The sequence below is a fragment of the Silurus aristotelis genome, assembly GCF_946808225.1.
Source record: "Silurus aristotelis genome assembly, chromosome: 19".
Classification (NCBI taxonomy): Eukaryota; Metazoa; Chordata; class Actinopteri; order Siluriformes; family Siluridae; genus Silurus; species Silurus aristotelis.
Genome location: NC_139592.1, coordinates 9,765,411 through 9,787,322, shown reverse-complemented (window position 1 = coordinate 9,787,322; position 21,912 = coordinate 9,765,411). Strand labels below are relative to the sequence as shown.

The 21,912-nt window shown below is 36.4% G+C and overlaps 2 protein-coding genes across 7 annotated transcripts in view; both read right to left on the bottom strand.

Moving 5' to 3' along the window:
- Positions 1–981, bottom strand: part of vps13d (vacuolar protein sorting 13 homolog D) — a 45,193-nt gene extending 44,212 nt beyond the window's left edge. For 4 of the 6 annotated variants that reach the window (XM_083570299.1, XM_083570303.1, XM_083570302.1 and 1 more), the window contains exon 1: positions 409–981. The gene's annotated coding sequence lies outside the window, so the exon portion shown is untranslated. The remainder of the gene's footprint in view (positions 1–408) is intronic. The other 2 variants (XM_083570300.1, XM_083570301.1) reach the window with 2 other exon arrangements.
- Positions 982–7,500: 6,519 nt separating this feature from the next.
- On the bottom strand, positions 7,501–17,946 carry lrrc38a (leucine rich repeat containing 38a). The gene is made up of 2 exons (XM_083570416.1): positions 16,599–17,946; positions 7,501–8,570 (listed from the first exon to the last, which is right to left on the bottom strand). The coding sequence occupies exons 1-2, from the start codon at positions 17,230–17,232 to the stop codon at positions 8,326–8,328; spliced, it is 879 nt and encodes a 292-aa protein (XP_083426542.1). The 5' UTR covers positions 17,233–17,946; the 3' UTR covers positions 7,501–8,325.
- Between the last annotated feature and the right edge of the window lie 3,966 nt (positions 17,947–21,912).

Here is a 21,912-nt window from a genome sequence, read left to right as displayed (position 1 = left end):
ACTTCTGAATGATTTCCTCAAGGTTTTTTTTTTTTTTTAAGAACATGACCCTAAAAAAGGTCTATGATTTCCCAATACAGGTTTTGGAGCGTTGAAACTGAAGTGTCAGGTTCAGTGGACGTTTAAAGAAAAATCACCAAGTGTACGTAACCCAGTGTACCAGAACCAGAATAACAGGAGAGTCCTGGTTTACAATATCTATGTAGATCTTTGGAGAAACAAAGTGCACATGTCATTAGACAAATAAGCACAAAGCTGTTAAAGAAGCATTGCTGCTGACAACTGCAGTGGTACACAGCTAGTTTTGAGGTAGGAGTCTGATCAGACATCATTTAAACAGATCAGTTATCATCTGATCAGATCAGACATCATTGATACTCGTTCATCAGATGTGTCATTTAAACTTACCATTGTATTGGAACGAGAACAACCAGCGGTTCTGCAGCAGGTCAGAAGAAAGCAGTTTGGTTTATTGTTTAATCCACACAACTGGAACTGTGTATCTGATATAAGAGACTTTAGGGAATGAGCTGGAGGAAACGGTGTCCTTGTGAGGGAAATGGAGGGTCTGTATTCGTCAGGACGTCACTCTTCTTTTTGACATAATACACAGCTAGTTTTCCATGTTTACACTTTCCAGAGAGACAGAAAACGAAACTGAAAAAGCTTACCCCAGCAGAGCAGTGACCCTGACACCGAGACCGAGTGTGCTGAGGGGCAGCAGTGTAGGCGAGCTGAACTTAGCCCGCCAGCTAGCTAGCATGGCTCGTTAGCCAACAAGCAACAACTTTGAAAGCGTGATATGAAACCAGCTCGAACGCCGTGTTAATGTCCCGAGATCACCGTCACCACGGTCCGCTTCTCCCGTTTAGAAAACACGTTTCAGCACAGCTCTCAGTGGGCATGTTAGCGCCTGCTGGCTGCTACATGTCAAACCTACAGTTTCCTAAGTCTTCCGGGAACGACCGAAGTTCCAACAGTGCTTTTCCGGTCACGTGCCAAAACAATACGCCCCATCGACCACGTGACTGTGATTGTAGCCCTCTAGTGGCCGGAGGCCCGAAGCGACAGGAGCTGATGGTCGGATGAACGGAGTTTGTTTACTGTTTGAACAATTCGGTCGATACGATACGCAGAAATGCTTTCGATAATAACGCACAGCACAACTGCTGGAGAAATGCAATAAAAGAAGTACAACAGCAATACCATAAACATAGTACAGCATACCGTGTTTGTAAACTTAGTGGAAAAGGGGAAAATTGTGAAAAAGAAAATGGGGTGTGTGTGTGTGTGTCTGTGTCAAAGCAAAAATCGAGTGACACGTTACTGTATTTATATAAGGGGTGACCCATATTGGAGCCTGATTCGACTACTAATCTCACAGTCGAATCTTCGCAGAGGAATTAGAAGACGAGGATGAAACGATGGGGTGCTGAATGTCTGATTTCACTTAGAGATTTTCTTTCAAGAAGTTAATATACAGCCATTAGCATGATAATACTGTAAATAAAATTGTAAAAGAAGCAGTGAAGCAAGAAATGCATGCATATTGGCAGCAGGGATTTAAATATATAATAATGTAGTAATGTAATAATGTATTCTGTTCTCATTTAATTACTGTATATTATTATTATTTTTTTTTTTCAGTGCATGTTACACTGATCTCTCTCTCTCTCTCTTTCTGCACTGCTATGATATTGTGATATTGCGCATGTCTGGTCCTAAAGTATTTCCGGTGGCCATTTTTAAAGTACAGACCTGTCAAAACTAAATAACTAACATGCACTTTTTTAGTCTAGCTTAAACAGAACAGTTAAGGTATTTATAAAAGCTAAAAAATAGATGATAACGTGGAATTACTTGAGCCTTTAAATCAGACATTGAAGCGACAACATTTCTCGTAAAACATTAAACACTTACCTGAAGTACCAGTAAAGACATATCGTAATCTGGATGCCTAGAAATAATTCCTTAGTGGAAAAGTTTGAAGAATTTGATCCTACAATGTGAAAGATATTTAGCTTGTGTTTGGTCAGGGTTGGAACAATGCTGTTAAAAATGTCCTCTGTTCGGTTCGCTCTTATGGTAACTGGGGAGGTTATTAGGGCTCATTGCACTTGCATGTATGGGTAAATCTGTATGTCTATGCTAATCATAAATCACACTGCTAACTGGATTCTATACAATTGTAGGGATTAAATATATAAGGTAAATAATAATAAATGATGTATTAGAACTTTAAACTAGATATGGAGATTGGAGTGATTTGGAATGGCGGGAATGAAGAGTCTGTACGGGAGTTTTGAGAGTGTAGAGAGAGAGAGAGAAAGAGAGATGAGATGATGCACTGTTTAATGTGATTAATGTATGATTTTTACCTTTGATATTTAATAAACCAAGTGTTGATCTCCCGAGCTTCTTTTCGGTGTCCGAACTGCAGAGGTGATAAACCGTTTGGCAGAACAAAGCCAAGAAACCCAAGAACAGCGTATAACACCACGTGCGTTAATAAATTTATCTTTGCGTTAGATTATCATTTATTGCATTCCTAATTATTTAATACGTTTAACAATGTTTGTGGTTAGATTATATCAGTGGTCCTCAAAATGTAAGGCGCTGCCCTCTAGTGGGAAATAAAGACATGACAGGCGCAATGAATGGCAGGATTTATATAATTTTTGTCCTTCATTAATCCTCAATAATGACTTTCTCTATTAAAATAATGTGTATACACTCAAAGAAACCACAACCAAACAATTAGGTCATTCATGCAAGTAAATAAAAACATCTGTTAGGAAAAAGGAAAAAGTTGAACCATTGAAAATACGTATTGTGTGTGTGTGTGTGTGTGTGTGTGTGTGTGTGTGTTTTTGTAAAAATAGTGAAATAGTGTATTAGCCACAGATACTGTATTTTCAAAATGTGTAGTACCAGGATTGTACACGTCGTGTCGCAATTGCATATACATTTTCATTCTGTGCAAACTTGAGTATTTGACGTATATGGTATCACAAAATGCCTACATTTATGTGTGTGTGTGTGTGTGTGTGTGTGTGTGTGTGTGTGTGTGTGTGAGAGAAATAATCAGCAGTTAAATCAACGAAATTGGGAAATTGGTTTATTTCTTCAAACCAGGCTGGTTGGTTTTTTTAAGGAAAAAAAAACGTGGAACAGATGGCACATAGTAAACTACTAGATTTATATTTCGTCATAAAATGTGAAATATGCTGATATGTGTATTATTTTTATGATTATGTGTATTATTTGACTGCACTTATTATTCTATTAGAAAATAAATATGCTCTATTATTGTTCTGGTTCTGTGTGGTACTGTCCGTTTCTATACACAGACTCTTATATGAATCTCTAGTTTACGTGCCACCTTTAACTCTCATGACTCAACTTACATGCAGCTTTACAGTGTGATCTAAATTTGTAACTCTAAATACTGAATCACAGTGATCCTTTCAGATGCCACTGTATAATCTCCTAGCAGAGGCCATTCTTATCCAACCAACCCCCATGCATTGCAAATGCAGACAAAACCTGTACCTCATAATATGATACACCTTACAAATACAATTACTGCTTTCAGATAAAATGCTCAGAAATGAACCTAGCACATTGCAGAACTCTGTGATGCACTGACTGGTCATGAGCCACTACGTAATCCACAGTATAGCTTCAGAGGCATAGCGAGCCACATGTTCAACCCCACATCTGGACGATGTGAGAGGAACAGTCTCTCTCTCTCTCTCTCTCTCTCTCTCTCTCTCTCTCTCTCTCTCTCTCTCTCTCTCTCTCTCTCTCTCTCTCATAAGCATACATTTTGCAGGGTTTTCTATCTTCCCAAAGCGACTCCACTTGGAAGAAAAGTTCTTACTGTATGGTTCTACATATAGACATTGGACTAATGAAAGGAAAAATCACTGCTGTGGAGAATTTTGCTTGCATGGCATATATCCCTTTGTCCTCTTAGGGGAACAGCCCAGCAAATGAATGCAAAGTTATTTTGGCATTTATCCTGTTTTGAAACATTTCTATCCTATTGGGAGTGCGTATATTCCAGCATGACAATGGCCCTATTCTGAGGCAAATGGAATTGAAATATTATATGTTAGCGTTGGCTAGTACCGTAATCAAAACACAAAGCTAGGGAATATTTTTTAGAATAATAATCCAGTACTTTAATACAGTTCAGTGTGTGTGTGTGTGTGTGTGTGTGTGTGTGTGTGTGTGTGTGTGTGTGTGTGTGTGTGTGTGTGTGTGTGACTTCATATTCATATAGTCATCTTATTTATACATTAAATGGCAGCAACATGATGACAGCTGGAAAAACATCACCATGTCTTTTTACTAAAAGTGTGCCCTGTCCACTGTAGCTTCAGATTCCAGCAGTCATGGAGCAGATGATGTGGTCATCTGCTGCTGTTACCAATCTACAACAAGGTTTGATGAGGTGTATGTTCTGAGATGCTTTTCAGCTCACCACAGTTGCAAAGAGTGGATTCATGTGTTGTATTATCAACAAACTTTATTTCAACATGCAGAACTGGTGCTCACTCGCTAACAAAATGTATCTTGGGTTTTCACAGCATTCTGTTTAAACTCTGTGGTGAAAACACATCCAGTACTCAAACTAGCTTGTCTGTCATGAAGTCAGTGGAACACATCTCACAAATGATATTCAATGTGAAAGTGCTGCCACAATATCAGTGGATTGCATGAATGAACAATAACTGTATTCCTATTACTTCTATTAAAATGGCCAAACACTAAAGTTTAAAAAAAATACATGTCATTTGTATGTTAAGGGTTGAAATGGATATATTATAAAATTATAATTTGTAAATGCTCTTATTTCCCATGTAAATATGTTTGTCTAAACATAAAGCATTTGACTTGTGGCTTGTTTAAAACAGCAGCTGAGGGATATTCTTTCACAACCTGTGCAAGTCCAGCAGCATCTGTGTCAGTAACAAGAGATGAACACAGGAAGCAAGGTCACATTGCTGTTATTCAAAGAGATCTGCGTTTCGTTCTCCTGGTGTCAATAATGAGTCAGATGCTTGCAGGATCAGTGACCTAATCCCCATGTTCACAGTAATTCTTGATCGTATCCATTTACGTATCACTGGTCAGTCTGGTTTGCCACCAGACTGGTGAATTTAAGAGTCTGCAGTAACTAAAAATGAAATCGTATTACATTTTGCTAGTTATTGCTTGTGTTATTTTTGTATTATTAAAAAATTACTGTTTGACTCAGTAGATGAATGAAGCTAGAATTACATCTCATAGTTTATGTACTTCTATCACAGAGGATCTCATAGCTCCAAAAGAGGGATATACAGTACAACGTGTCAATAATAAATCATAAAAATAAAATTTCATTTAAACCATCTTTCCTATACATGTGCTCTAAATGTGTGTTGAAATACAAGCATGAATTGAGTGCTATTTTTTTCTTTTTTTCTTTTTGCATCATTTTTTGAAAATACGTGCATCTCCTTGCAGTCTGACATGGTGTGAAAGCAAAATGAGACACATGACGATGCAAATCTACAAACCTCGTGCCTCAGTGACTGCATCTTTCCTCAACACATTTGGCCCACAACCATGTAACCATGGCGACAGCAAGAACTCGACCAATAAGGATTCTCGTATCTGTATATACTTTTCTGACTCATCCCACTACCTGCCTCGGGGACATGAGGGCAGAAAAGAATTGTTAATAATAATGGTAGTGCTTTTATCTTATATCAGTGTTGTGTTTTGTCAAGAAGCTTCATCCAGACATGGCTTTGTCTGAAGCTCTGTCTGTAGCCTGTATGCTTCATCACGCCCTGAAGCTAAAAGTGTGCTCTGTCAGGTTGCTTCGAAGCACACAAATCACTGCTGTGCAGTCTGGGTCACCCTCTATCCCCAAAGTTTCTCTTTATACATGTGACTAAGCTCATCAACTGAAATTAACGAGTGTAATTATTATTATTATTATTATTATTATTATTATTATTATTATTATTATTATTATTATTATCATTAGTAATTGGGTCCTATTTAAATGCAGAAATATAATGTATTTTATATAACCGAATAACGTAAAATATAATGAATGATACAAGACAATCACGTGAATGAGAATGGAAAGCACGATGCTGTGATTATGAGTAATATGCAGAATCAAAAGATAAAATTTCAAACCTGCAAAAATGCTATAAATCGCACTATTTTCTATCTTATATTACTTCTTTTTTTTTTTTTAATCAAAGATGCGCAACCAGATTGTTGTTGCTACAGTACATGTGCTGTAAGAGTATTCCTCCCACACACTGCAGATGTACACCTCTCATTTTGTTGGTCTTCTCTCAGAAAATGTCTCTACTATTACACTAATTGTCTTATTTATATTAATAAACTGTGACATAACTACATAACTACAATGATATGGCGAATGATTTTTGTATTATTATTGTATAAAATTGCAGATTAACCTACGGTAAACTGAGTTTTAGGTTCTGTTGGATTTTTCTAATGGTGACCCAAGTAGGCACAAAAGTACAACATGTAACAGCATTCGGCACAGAGCAGAAAACAAAGTCTACTTCTGCACATTACTTAGCATTCACACACAGCTTCACTGACAACAGGCAACATGTAGTAATGCATTAAAATCTTTCTTTTGGTCATATATGAGATATATTTAACCCACAGCAGAGGTGTACATGGGATTTTAATGATTCAAAATCCTTTTCCTGTCCTTTTCCAAAGGAATTTCGTTCAAATCCATTTGCTCCCACAGATTAGACTGGACAATTCGGCTCAAATCTAAAGTTTATATTCAGGGTCCAAGCACCAGAGCTATTGAAACTACTGATTTTACTTGAGGGTTTCTTATTCTAATTTTGTTGTACAACAACACATTTAAATGCAGATGCAAAACAGAACAAACCGGAGTTTTGTAGAGAAGTGAACAAGAAGTTAAACCTTTTTTTTTTTGTAGAAAATTCAAACTTATTTTACTGCCAAAGACTTGAGTCAGACTGGCTTAATGGCTGTGTAGCTCAACATTGTACGTTTTAAGCCATATCTTGGAAAAACTTGAGGCTCAGAGATACACTTGTACATCTAATTCTGTGGTTAATTTTAAACCAGTATACGCCAATAAGCTTCAGCCACCATCATCCCCTTTGTAAATGAATGTATCTATGCCCTGCAAAGACAGATGTCCTTCCCAGGATAGGCCCCTGATTCGTGAGGACCCTCCATCTACATAGTATTTGAGCTAATCTATATAACATTTTAAAACTTGTTAAACGTAAAAATTATTAGTTCTTAAATTTTGCTGTGTCTTCAGAATTGTGGTTTCTAATTACAGAGTGTAGATCCAAATGTTTTCTGTTGGGTCCTGTGGAAATCCAGTTTTCATGTCTAATTCCACTCCACATACAAAAAAGGAAATGTGTAGTTGCTTTTATAAGTATAAAATAACTTGGAAAATGGTTTATCAGTTTGGCGTCACCCTTTATTCCATTGTACACAAAGTAAAAAAAAAAAATGGAAAAGGTTGCAATGCATTCGATTTCATAGTTTTGTTCTTGAAATTTTGCCTAAATTGCTGGTTAACCTCTGGGTACAACTGAAATAAAAGTACATCTTGTAAATGGGAAGCATGATATCAAAGCAGTCTAGATAAATTTGTACATTTCGATTAATATCAGTGACTCGAGCTTTAGTATGCATATCTCAATCCCTCATCCATTCATTCCAGTCTCAGTAACAAAATACTCATTTCTAGGAAATTCTTTGGTGACCTGAGTCAATGTGACAGCCTACTTTATGGCTTACTGGGAATATGTGCAATCTATCATTTAGCTTAAAGTGCAAGTTCACAAACCTTTCTAGTGTTCAATTAGATTCGATTCCACATAAGCAAAAAAATATATACAACACAAACTGTTACCTTGCAGATTTACATAAAAATAGCAAGTCCTTGACAGTATGCTATGAATGATTTTGCTCAGTACCTTAGTGATTAACAGCCTGCATACCTGGAACCTGGAACACATTTATCCAGTGTTGTTAGAAGAACAGTTTACATTGTAAGGCTTTTTTTGTAGTAATATCAATTCAAGTATATAAATGCTCCGAATTTTTGCATCATTCAAAGATTGTGAGTCACTGCGCATATGGTGGTTTATTCAGCTTTTACCATACTCACTTCAATATATTAATCTGGGGACTTTTTATGTGGACATATGGCGCCCCATTCGTCATTTTAACTGAGGTGCAGTTGTAGTGAATCTGTCCAGGACAAAGTTTTAAAGTTCATTCTTCCGCCTCTTCCTCATCTGTCCTCCTTCCTTCAAACCGCTGGAAGCAGTGGATGAGAGAGGCCAAGAAGAAGCTGACAATAATGGCAGCTATGGATATGCAGATCCCAGAGAAAATAACGATGAGATAGTCTTTAGAAGTCAGCGTTCCTCGACATTCCCGGAAGCTCTCCTCCGAAAGCATGCTTAGAGAGATCTGCTGTCCGTCCATTGGGAGTGAACACTCCATGCCCTCCAGTCCTGCAGAGGTTACAGAGACACGTCGAAGGAAAATAATAATTAGTTAAGCTAAATGTTTTAATGACGTTTTTTTACAGTCAAAATTATTTTCCATAATAGACAACTAGTCACTGACTAGTCATTTCAGTCAACTGCAAAGGTTTGCATACTTTAAGAACAAAATTAAGACAACAAAAATATATTTTATACCAACAAAGCATTTAATGTGTTGGATACAACTGAGATATTCACAAAGTAAAAATCATATTAATATTTAGTTTTAAACCACCCTTTTTTAATGTGATGTGATATGATGCATTTATTCATAACTTCTATACTCCTGTTGCCTTATATAATAATGACAACAAAAATTAATAATAATAAAATGAATAGCACAGCCCTTGACTTAGTTGTAAATCCTTTTCAGATTATTTTCTGTTTATTTTGCCTTGTGTTTTTCATTCTTTATTATTGTTATCCACAAGGATCTGTCTTAGGCTCGCTGATTTTCTCTTTATATATGCTATCTTTGGTTGAAATGATTTAGAAATATAGTATTAGTAACCACTATTATGCTGACATTACACAGTCGTATGTTTAAGCAAAGGCAGATGTTGTGGATAATTATGGTGCGTATTGTGTACACAACATTAGACAGTGGATGCTAGTTAAGTTCCTTCTGATAAATTCTGATAAGAGGGAAGTGCATTTTTAGGGCCACATGCAGCTAGAAGTAATCCTTTTGATTATATAATATCTCTGGATGGAATTTTTTGTCTTGCTGTGTGCAACAGTAAAAGACCTTGGTGTAATTATTGACTCCAGTCTTTACTTTGAAGCTCATGTAAATACTATTGCTAGGATATCCTCCTTTCATCTCGGAAATATTGCTAAAATAAAAAAATATGATGTAACATGAGCATGAAAAAAAATATACATATATATTTTTTTTACATTTTTGTGAAATTGTTATGACCACATCATCCCTGTCTTATCCACCGTACATTGGCAAATCTCGCATTGATTATAAAGTACTATTGATACAGTGTTTATAAAATTATAAACTATATAACTATTAACATATAAAGCACTGACTAGTCTTTTGCTATATGCACTGTAATGTAAACCGTGCTGCTACAGTGGTTAAGGACTACAGTTGCCATTAACAGTTTTTGCATTCAAAAGTAAATCAGAAGTAATAATCTCAGTAATGACATGAATGGACATTTTTTTGTCACCCAGATGAGGATGGTTTCTCTCTAAGTCCGGTTTCTCTCAAGGAGTTTTTCTCTGCCACTGTTCCATACTGGTTTACTTATTAGGCATAAACTTATATTGACAAATTTTTACATTAAAAGTTTATATTCATCCATTTACTTTTGTAAAGCTGGTTTGGGACAATGTCCATTGTTAACAGCACTATACAAATAAAATCCAAGTATTAATTTATTAATTCAGTAATTAAGTGGTTAATTCATGTAGAATGTAATGTTAGCAAGTGTTTTCCTTGTTGAAAAGAAATTATGCAGGATACCAGAAGTAAGGTGTAAAATCCATATTGTTATTAATAAACAGTATTTGAACTGTTTAGTACAGTATTTGTACAATATTTTAGAAATATTATGTATAAATAAACCTGATTTAATCTAAAAAATTTTCTAGTAATATATTTCAAACGTTTAAATGTAAAAAGACAAAAAAGAATGCTGCAAATAATAATAATAATAATAATATAAATATTAATGGTAAAATGAATATGAATATTGATGTACATGGATACTACATTTACATGTACATTGACAAAAGTTTGTGGACACCCGACTGTAAGGTATATTTTGAACATACAATTCCACATGCAGTCCTCATTTGCAGTCCTCCACTCTCCTGTTATACTAGATTTTGAAGTGTGGTTGTGTAGATTTGTGCTCATTCTGCCACAAGAATGTTAGTAATGCCAAGTCCTGGTAGGTGAGGAGATCATGGGTGCAGTCAGCATTCCAGTTCATCCCAAAGATGTTCAACAGGCTTGAGGTCAAAGCTTGGGGAAAGTTTGCATTGTACACAGGGGCACAGTCTTGCAGGAACAGATTTGGGTCTCCTAGTTCAAATAAAGAAAGTATGTAATGCTACTGCATCCAAAGACATCTCCCATACATAATTGAGTGCATCTAACTTTGTGTAACAATTTGGGGAAGGACCACATATGGCTTGAAAAGTCAGGTGTCCTGATACTTTTGTTCCTATTGTGTAGAAATGAAAGTGAATATCATGTATAATATATATATATATATATATATATATATATATATATATATATATATATATATATATATATATATATATATATATATATATATACATACTATATATATGGACCTTATTTGGAAGTATCTCAATTTACTTGTGTAGATTTAAAGACCTTGGTTAAGAATAGTCTGCTGAATTCAGCAGTTATGTTAGAAATTGTTAAATTGTGTCTAAATTAGCAGGAAAAATGTAACACTGTGTTTAGTACAACACAGATTGAATCAGTTGTGCATTGAAATTTCTGCCTCAAAGCTGCGTTGTACTGCGAGTTCATGTTCTTTGACACATTTATTATAAGTTTAGGGAGAAACGAGCTTCAGAATATACTATAAATACATTACTGTATATAGTTATATCATACCACAAATAGATAGTGACAGTGTTTTTATTCCAAATAATATCACTATGTTTTAGTTAAGGCCAATTACACTGCAGTAAAATGTGGGATTTTACTGCATTCTTTGTATTTATTCAGTCATTTGCAAATGTTTTCAGGTTGGCCTTTACAAAAAATACTTTAATCTCCTTTCAACAATAACAGATGATAGATTGAAAGTGGCCCATCTCCAATGTAACATAATCACACTGTTAGACTGTTATTTTCTGATGAATCACATTCACACTGAAATGGACTCTGTGGGGGGGAAAAAATACATACAGCGTTTAAAGAGTGTTTACAGGTTTAAAGAGCGTTGTCAATATAATGTCACTGCTCCTTCCTTCTTCCCGCATACATAAACAATCCTGCCAAGACAAACATTCTTTTTTCAAATCTGTTAAAATGCCATATATAGTGTTTCGTGAAATCGTGGCCATTACAAATATCTTGAGACAGTTGAAAATCTGGCAGGAATTTAAATGCATACAGAACCCCCACACATTGTGGAGGATGTTAAAAGCAGCAAAGAAGGCCTCAAAGAATTTTATAGTTTTACTGCAGAGTTGAAATTGTTGTTGCAAAAATGCGAGTTGCCACCTCGGTAGAAACAAACAGCTTGGATTGGTAGCAGTAATAAATATCCTTTGTGAGAGCAACCCACAGAATGCAGCGCTGAACACCGGATGGCTGAGGTATACAAAAATTATCTTTTGCAATGGCCAATTAATTCTGCAGGATTTTAAACCATTTTAAACCCTGTGACAAATCCTGAATTAAATGAGAACAGTCTATATGCACAAAAGGACATATAAAAATAATATACATACACAAATAAAGGAGGAGGTCATGTTTGGCATCGAGTAGTAGAACCTCTGACAAGTGGCATCGATGTAAAATATTTAGGAGGCTCAAGCTCAGTGCACAAGTCTCAGAACTGATTGGTCAGAAGGCAATTATTAATGTTCGATAACCAGAATTAGACCTTAGTTAAGGCTGCAAAGCAAATCACCTGTTTGTACCATAACAATAATGATAGGTAAAATATAGTTAAGGCAGACAGACACATTTGCATTTATACAACTAAGCAGTAGAGATTTAAGAACATTCAAGTTTTTGAAATGGGAGCTTGGACGTGCTGAGATTCAACCTTTCAGCCATACAAGCAGTAGTTCACCTCCTTACCTATCAATCTATTATTAATCTTTGCACATTTTATTAATGCAGTTGCATTGCATTATTGTAGTATCTTTTCTATAGTTATATCTTGTATGATGGATCTTCCCAATAACAGCTTAAAACCATGTTCAATCATAGTGATCATCAACTTTTGTATGAATAGATGTTAAGTATCAGTGTTTGTCTTATAATATTATACCAGAGATAAATATAGTGTACAGTATAATGTAACACCAACAACCTCAATGCATAGACATGTCTATATAATCTGCTATTATGACATGTTTACATTTCTATAGTAATAACTTCTATGTTACATCTTCCTTACATTTTATGACATTTGGCAAATACTTATATCATATATTATAAATTATTACATATAGTGACATATGATTATATTATTTATACGACTAAGCAGTTAAGGGGTTAAGTGGCAACTTAGTAGTTCTGGAATTTGAAATTGTGACCTTTCAAAAGTCTTATCCTCGTCCCACTCTCCTCATAAACAGTTGTTCACAAACATCTTAAAAATCAAGTGTATATATAATGAACCTTTCTGTGAATAGATGTCAGTTTTAGGAGCATTAAGTGTCACAGGCAGTGGTGAAGATATCATTTCAGGTGACAGGAAAGTGGACAAGCTGAAATTAAAAAAAGAGATTTACTGTTTATGTACATTACTATTCTGTAATGTAAGAAACTGGGGATGTTTCTGAGATTAATTCTGATTGTAAATGATTAAAAATAAAATGTCTCATCCTTTAATATGTGAAAGATTTGTAAATTGTTGTATATCCTGAATAAAATGGGAGGGGTGTATTGGATGTAGTGGGGCTGTAAGAGGGGTCTGTAGAGGGGTTGGAAAGATGTATGTTTATAGAAAAAAATCTACTTCAGTAAAGATATCTCTGCTTTACATTGAGTATCATCACATCACCCTGTCCTTGATTATTCCTATATAACAGCATATCCGAATGTGCTTCATTTATTATTTCATTGTGCCATTTTAAAACCAGTGTTTACTATAAGGCAACAGACTAGATTACCATATTTATAAAAAACAAAGTTGATAAAAACCACGTTTTCTCCCTTTTAATTGACGAATTGATTCACTTTGGTATACTGCTAAAAAATAGCACTGTTTTTTTTTTTTATGTTTTTATTCATACCACATCCTATAATGAGAGAGATGCCTGTGTGACTGACATAGTGTCTTTGGTAGAAGTCAGACATATCATGGAGTGAGGCAGTAAGAGTGTGTGAGTCAGTCCAACCAGAAGGGCTTTTCCACACACAAAAGATTCATTGACCCGTGCCTCCTTTATCACGTGGCCATCCTTTCAGCTACACACACTCTTGCAGTCTTAGGTATGTCATGGAGGAATACAGCTGTCTTGAACAACAGCTACCTCAAAGTATACAAATCTCTTTCATAGACATAAACGTGCATGGGATCAAAGCAATGCATGTCACTGAAAAGAAAAGTACCTTGTTGTGTTAATGCCCACATTGCAAAGTTATTTATTACTTAACAGCTCACTCTATCATGCTTTATCTTCTATTTAATCATCATTATAAAGCAAACAATTTAAAAACGTAAAATAATGTTCAAACAATAACATTTGATATGTATTCCATATAATAAAGACAACTAAGATGGCATTTGGATGTACCTTAATACATACACCCAAAACCTTAAAATATGTGGAATGTCTGTCTATATGCATATTTTCATTTTATAAGAAACTTATGAAGATTAGCTAAACTGCTGTCCTGGTTGATACACATTTTATTTTCTGTTAACATTATATTTGACTGTAAATTAGGGAATATTAGGGAAGTTGTTATAGTTAAAGAAGTTATATTGAGTTAATTTGGATTTAGTGTTTATCATTTAAGTAACCTGAGCTCTCACCGAGGTGGTCTAAGTTTGATATTTGTATTGCAGTAACCCTGTTACTTGGGTGGGTGGGGTGTACTCTCAGTACTGATCCCAATCACAGATAAAATTAAAGGGTTGCATCATGAAGGGCATCTGGAGGGAAAACCTCTGCTAAATCAAATATGCAGATCATTCGACTGCCATGATGACCCATACCAGGAGCAGCTGAAGGACACTGACAAAAACAATATTGATTTCATCTGTCTTGCATGCTTGTTATAATTTAAACTAAAGACTGTCTTAAAATAATGGTCTGCCTGGTCAGACTAAAGGTCTAACCTGGTATAATGGTCTGTCCTGGTCAGATCAATGGTCAATCTTGATATATTAGTCTGTCTTGGTCAGACCAATATCCAATCTTGTCTTTGGATGTCTTGTTACATTTAGCTAATTACATAATATTACAAAATGCACATTATGGTTGTTGTGAATATCTGTAGGATAATAACTTCATAATAAAGTCATAGGCACGAGACTGCAGATCAAATGCCACAAGTATCTACAGTCATGCTGATATTGATTACACTTTCGTTTGACTCCATGAATGAAAATATTTCCATTGAAGCCAAAATTGAAAAAGGCATTACGTCAGCAGCGTCTAAAATAGCACTTGATACAGTATACCCTACTTATAGTAGCTATATGAGTTTAAATCTAGGTCAGTGTGCAGTTCTCACATAGCTCTCTCAATAAAAGTTAGATTGTTCAATACATTTGAGGTATAAATATATAATGTTTTCAGATTCTATGATTAAATCTGTACTATGTGTGCATAACTCAGGATACAAAATGCAAATTCCATCAAAAAATAGAAACAGATTTTTACATTGATTTAACTATATTTTTAACTGCTCCTCTTTCATTTGGATTCATGTTTACCTGTAATGCTTTTTACTGTTTAACTGTTGCACATTTATTAGAATAAAAGTCTATAAAGCATATAGTCTGTTATGATAACAGGCTATACATATATATATATATATATATATATATATATATATATATATATATATATATATATATATATATATATATATATATATATATATATATATATATACATGGACAAATTTAATGCTTTATGCAAATGTATGTTTATTAGTCAAACCATACTCATCATAGAGCATGAAGACAAAATATTCTTGTAAATGTTATAAGTAACTATGGTGTTTTAAATTATGTAAATCATCAGGATTAAAAAAATATTTTTGGTGGATTATTTTTTTTTATATATATCCGAGTAAAGAATGGACGTCATGAATAAATGTGTTGCTTTACAGGATTTAATTTCACCTCTTTTATATTGATTTATTGATATATTAAACAAGAGGAAACGTCAAACAGAATTGTGCGTTGAGAGAGTGATCAGATTGTCATAGTAACAGTTTATGGCAAATTATACTTAGTGAGTAATATCTAAATCTGATCAAGGAGCATATTAAAAAAACTATTATGACTACAGATTTTCTTAGCTGTATCCTCCAATGATTTTGAATACTTGATTTTTGTAGTTTTATTATATAACACTGATTTCGTGCAGTGAGTTAAAGAACCAATGCAAGGAAAAAAGGGAAAGAAAGTGAATGTCATTCTTTACCCATTTACACAATGTCTGCATTGTCAGGTCATCCGAAACCGAAAAAGACCTTGAAATCACACTTGATACCTCCTGACCTTAATTATACGGAGCCAGTGATCAACAAACGAGGGATTTTGTGTCTAGATTAGCCTCAGGTTCAGACGTTCCCATATATTTTATGTATAAATTGTCTGGTTATAAGGAAAACAGTAGAAGGAAAAGCCATGAGTGTTAATTATGCACATGAGAATTTTGCATATTCGAATCGCCTTCAGCGCTAGTCTTTTTGTTATTCTCATGTATAAATTAAGAGTGTTTTAGTCAATGAAATGTTACATCACATATCCTACATTTGAAGATGTGGCAACACTGACAACATGTATTGAATTTGATAGTACCCATGTACCCGATAGCACCTGATGAATGATGATCAGGCAGCCTTTGGATTGCTATGATACGACTACCTCAATTCCATATAAAAACAATTCATATAATGAAATACAATATCAACAATATGTAAATTATTATTTGTGCTTAATGGCTTATTAAAATCTGAGATGTGAAATGCTCCCTGAGCTAAGCAAAGCTAAGGCTGCAGATTTACAGTAGTTTAAATCTTAAAAGTACATGTGTGTAGACAAGACCAAAAACTTCTATACAGCTTACCACTTGAGAGCTTGTGACGATTTTCGTTCAGCCAGATAAACAATTTGGCAAAATGACAATTGCACACCCAGGGGTTTCCCTCCAGATTTATTACTTTTAAGGAAGACAGCTGGCTCAGCACTCTGACATCCAGACCAGAGAGTCCGTTCTTCTCCAGCTCCAACTCTCTTAAAGAAGTGAGGCCTGAGAAGGCACCCTCGCTCACCATGCTCAGATAGGGGTTGTTACCCAGACGAAGCTTGATTAGGCTGCGGGATTCTCCAAAAGTCCCAGAGGGGATCTCTGTTAAGTTGTTGCTTCCAAGGTCCAAGTAGACAAGCCTAGAAGAGCTGGTCAGTGTCCCTGGCTCCAGTCTTGTCAGAGAGTTATTCCGCAGGTCCAGGTACACGAGATCACTGTAGAGAACTAAGAAATCTGAGGGGATCTGAGGTATCCAGTTATTGGACAAAATGAGCCTCCGTGTGTCCAGAGGGAAGGAGTCTGGTAAATGGGTAAGCCCTCGGCCGGTGCAGTCGACGGTGTGATGATCTGGACACATGCAGCTGGATGGACAATTTTGACCCCAAGTGACTAAGGCAGAGGAAAGCAAGGATAGAAAAGGCTGAAGCCAGCGAACACATGAGAACATTGTCATAGGGGTGAAAAATGAAAGGGAGAACAGGGGGGTTGAGGAAAGGGAGGTTCAGAAAGGGGCAAAGGAGAGGGGAGACAGGGAAGGGTCAGAGGGAAGAAGAAGAGGTAAAGGGAGGGGGGAGCATAAGGAAGAGAAAGGAGTCAGGTTTGTTGCGAAGACATCTTTCCTCGCCTGTTAGATCACAATGCAAATAAGGGTTTAGCATCATAAGAGCGCACAGACACGAAGGCACAAAACGCTGTTTTCCAGGAGATCACATAGCAGGCAGTGTGGGTCGTATGGCAGCCTGTTCGCTCTGAGCACGAAGGAGGAGGATAGAGCAGAGGGAGTGAGAGAGCAAGAGAGAGCAAGAGAGAGATGGAGTTAGAAAGAAGAGAGAGAGAGAGAGAGAGAGAGAGAGAGAGAGAGAGAGAGAGAGAGAGAGACAGAGACAGAGAGAGATGCTAGGGATTTAGAGAGAGGTAAATAGAAGCAAGCCGGGGGTGTGAAGGGGGTTGGGTAGAAGGTGGGGGGTGACAAAGAGGCATGTGTGCTTGTCTGGGTAATACCACAGTCAGTTCTGATGCCATAGACTGTCTGTGGGTGAATCCTTAGTGGGGCAGGTCTCCATTATTCCATCCACTATTGTTGTTTAGTATGCGTGATGCACAGCTTGTTGGGTATAAAATATCACACCCATCAAGTCAGTTGGAAAGAGAAGATGCACAGAAGGCAGTCCTGCTTGCAGACAGTAATGCCTTCCTTTCTGTTGTCCTCCCCGTGCAGTCGGCATATGAATACATATTCCAGCTCCATTGCCATGGTGATGAGCGCAAACCCGGAGCCATCTGCATGCAGATTACTGTCTGGAAAAGTGAGATACTGAGTGTCAGTGTGACCATGAGTCTCCCTGGGGAGGATAACCTTTTTTTTTTTTTTAGGGCTGTACATCATTGCATTCCTTATATTACACTCTAAGAAGTCACTAGTGACTAACATTATGGTTTTATCCTAGCATTTACAGTATGACATTTCTGCTCAGCTGTTGTTTAGCTCTTTATCACTAGAGTTTAGATATTTGATATTCTATAGCATATATTGAAAATAAATCCTTTAGCCCTAAACACACACACACACACACACACACACACACACACACACACACACACACACACACACACACACACACACACACACACACATCCTGAGAACACGTTACATCCCACCAACAGCACATTTGCTAGAGGCTCGCAGACAAAACACAATTAGAAGATATCCCTCAGAAACACTCTATCTATGACTCTGACCTTGTTCATTTGACAGACACCCAGGAAACAACATTTTCATTATTGGATGAGGGGCAAGTGCAGAATATCGTGCCAGTGGTTCAGTCAACATGCCATAAGCTATTAATATTCAGCGTCTAAATAAATGATGAATGTCAGGAGTGGCATGCTGTTGCAAACAGTGGGCATTACAGTTGGCAGGAGGTCTAAAGGAAGTGCAAGGGTGGAAAATACAGTAAACACTAAACAGACTAAGAATAGTGAACATGTAAGGCTGCCGAGGCACACCAGTCAGGTTCCATAGCCAGACTGGAATCCACCTTTGAAACCTGGCTGGCAATTGGAAACATGAGCTTACCTTCCTGTGTGCAATGGTGCATGTGTGTATGAGGTAACAGAGGGCCAACATATTTCAAAAAGCCTTGAAACTGCTGGACAGCTTACTTCAGGTGATATCTCACACCTTTGCCAAGATTGAGACTATGCTGCTAGAATATAAGGATGCCTGAATGTGAGAACAATTGGCATAATAAATCATTTGCCATAAAATAACATGGATTAAAAATAGAACGTCTGTTTAGACATTGTAATGAATGAGCTGTATTCGACGCCTTTTATAATGCATGACCAGCAATTCATTCAAAATTTATTTCTTTATTTATTCATTCATCTCCAGTAACTGGGTCATTGGGGTTTGGGCTGCGGTGGATCCGGAGCCTATCCTAGGATCTGGTGCAAATATATACACCCTAGATGCAATTGCAGTACATTACAAGGCACCGCACATACACTTAATCATACAATTTAGAAATAATTTAGTGTAGCAAATCCATCTGCATACTTAGCATGTCTTGCAGGAAATGTACTAAACTGAGGGACCTGGAGCTGCAAGTTACTCATGTTACCTGGCACAAAATGTTCATTTCATTGTATAAAGAGTGTACATGTTAAAAATATTACAGAAGGTATTGAAATTGGTGTTACAACATCAAAGTATTAATTAGAAGTGGATACTAATCAGAACCAATCTAAGCTTACTGTAAACCTTACCGTTACCACAGCAGACAGTGACATTTAGGTTAATCAGATGGGCTTGGCAGCAATCTATCTGTTATCCATTTGACTTTGCTTACCCTCTATAAATTATGTCCGCTTGTTAAAAAAAGGTGTGTCTAATTTTTGAAGCCTGACACATAAATCTAACTTACTGCTACTTGATGTGATTTTTGATACTAAAATCTAAAACAGAGCAGTTGGTGTGTATTCCTCAGCTCCATCATGCACCATCTCCTGAGTCCTTTCTCCAGATTGACTTCTGGCTAATACCCCATTACGTCCCTCACTGATTGCTTCTCTCCAAGTCTTTCCAGAGCTAGCTGATGTCATGAAGATGGACAAGTTGGGGCAGGCGGCAGTATTTAGGCAGTCTCGTGGCCTTGTCATTGTAAGGTCACAATCTAAAAGGTTTTGGGGATGTGCAGGCTCAATTTCTGAAAATAACCTCCAAACAAGCTGGAGAAGATTATAGGGTGTAAGAAGCACAGCGAGCTCTTGATTGCTGCTGCCTTGGAAAGAGGGCAATGCTTGAGCATCTGCAGGGAACAGATGAGTGCAAATGTAATTAATCCTAATGGCAGCCTTGGAGCCTCTGTCAGTTTTGTTTCAAAGATAAACTCAGGAACTGCATTCTGTGACGTGAGAGATTTAATCTGATATTACTAAAGGAAAAAATATATTTCTGTTAGGTTGTGAATTTTGAGCCAGCACTCTGTGAGTAAGAGTCATGATTATACGGTCACATGATCGTGGTCTGTCTGTTTGTCTGCCTGTCTATCTATCAATCCATCCATCCTTTCTCATTCTCTCTCTCTCTCTTACACACACACATACACACACTATTACCAGCCACATTTTGAGGAACACCTGTAGACCCCTGCTTATTCATCCAATCAGTCAATCGTGTAATGGTTAATAGGCAGACTGGTTCAAGATGGCAGGAATTATACAGTACCTCAAATTACCACTCTTTACTAATATGGTAAGCCTATCAAACAGTATATCAAACCTTGAGGCAGCCCATCTACTAGAGCAAAAGACTACATCTGTCAACGAATTAGACTTTACAGTGATCGAAGACTGGAAAAAATTTGGCAAAAGCATGAACTGTAAAAACAGAAACATAAAAAGATATTAAAAACCAATAATAATAGTAATACATGCTTGTACACACATTTCCGTTTATGTATTAGATAATTCATTCTTTTCATAGTCCTTGCTTTTCAATCCTTGCTAATCCTGATATACATACTCCCAGTTATAGTCTCACTGACATCTAGTGGCCAGAAAATAGTAAGACTATTCCGTTATCTAATAAAAAAAAAAAAAAAAAAAAAGTGTTCTGTGAATAGAATGACACATGAAATGCTGTATACAGTATATTTACTATAGAATTAGTATTATGAATATACAGAACAACATCTTATTACAGAGATGGGTGAATACCGGAGTTCTTAGCATCAGCGGTGGCACAACAAAGAGCAAAACGCTGCTCTGAGAAAGGACAAGGTGGCTGCTGAGTTAGACAGGAGATAGCAAGAATGAAGGCTGGGAAGAGGACAAATTTAGGAGGGTGGCAGAATACACCAGCCAGCCCAAGACAGCCTTGGAAAGTGTAAGGAAATTTATGTGACAGACGGATCGCAGAGGGGACTATGTTACCAAAAAAATAATTTTAACAAGCATTGCAGGGGGTGGCTGAAATCGAAAAAGAATAGACCATGAAAACAAAAGAAACTGTACAGCAACCATTTTTAACAGTTATTTGACAAAAGCTGAGACTGGATAACACACTGGAGCTATTACTAACCCAGTGGGAAAGATTCATGCAATTCAACTTCATACAATTAAATTCAAATAATTACTTTTTTTTTGAGTGACCAGTGTTGAATAAAAAAATGTGCTGTTTGACATATTAATGTTCCATTAATATGCTTCCCTTCCTTTGTGTTCAGACTCCATAGATATTGCCACACATAGATGTAGAGAAACTGCAGCAATTGTGGTAAAAGTGGTCCACTGAGAAAAGCTGCCCTAATGTTCAGGAGAGGTGTAAAGTACAGGAAAGTTTTTAATAAGAATGCCTGGGTGTGTGAAAACCATTTGGCACCAAGTTTCAAAATTATAAATTCATCAACGTGAAGAAATCCAAAATATACATTCACAAGTTAATTAAGTATTCATGATTTCCACACTCCTTCCTGTACTTCAGCTTATTATTTTATTAGATTGCAAAATACAACCCTGTTTCATCCTGTTAGCTGTGACACATGGGTTTAAAAAGCACTCTAAATGCTCTATAATTATAAAGAATGAGACTGTACAATGACCGAATATCATGACTTAGGGCAACCAACAC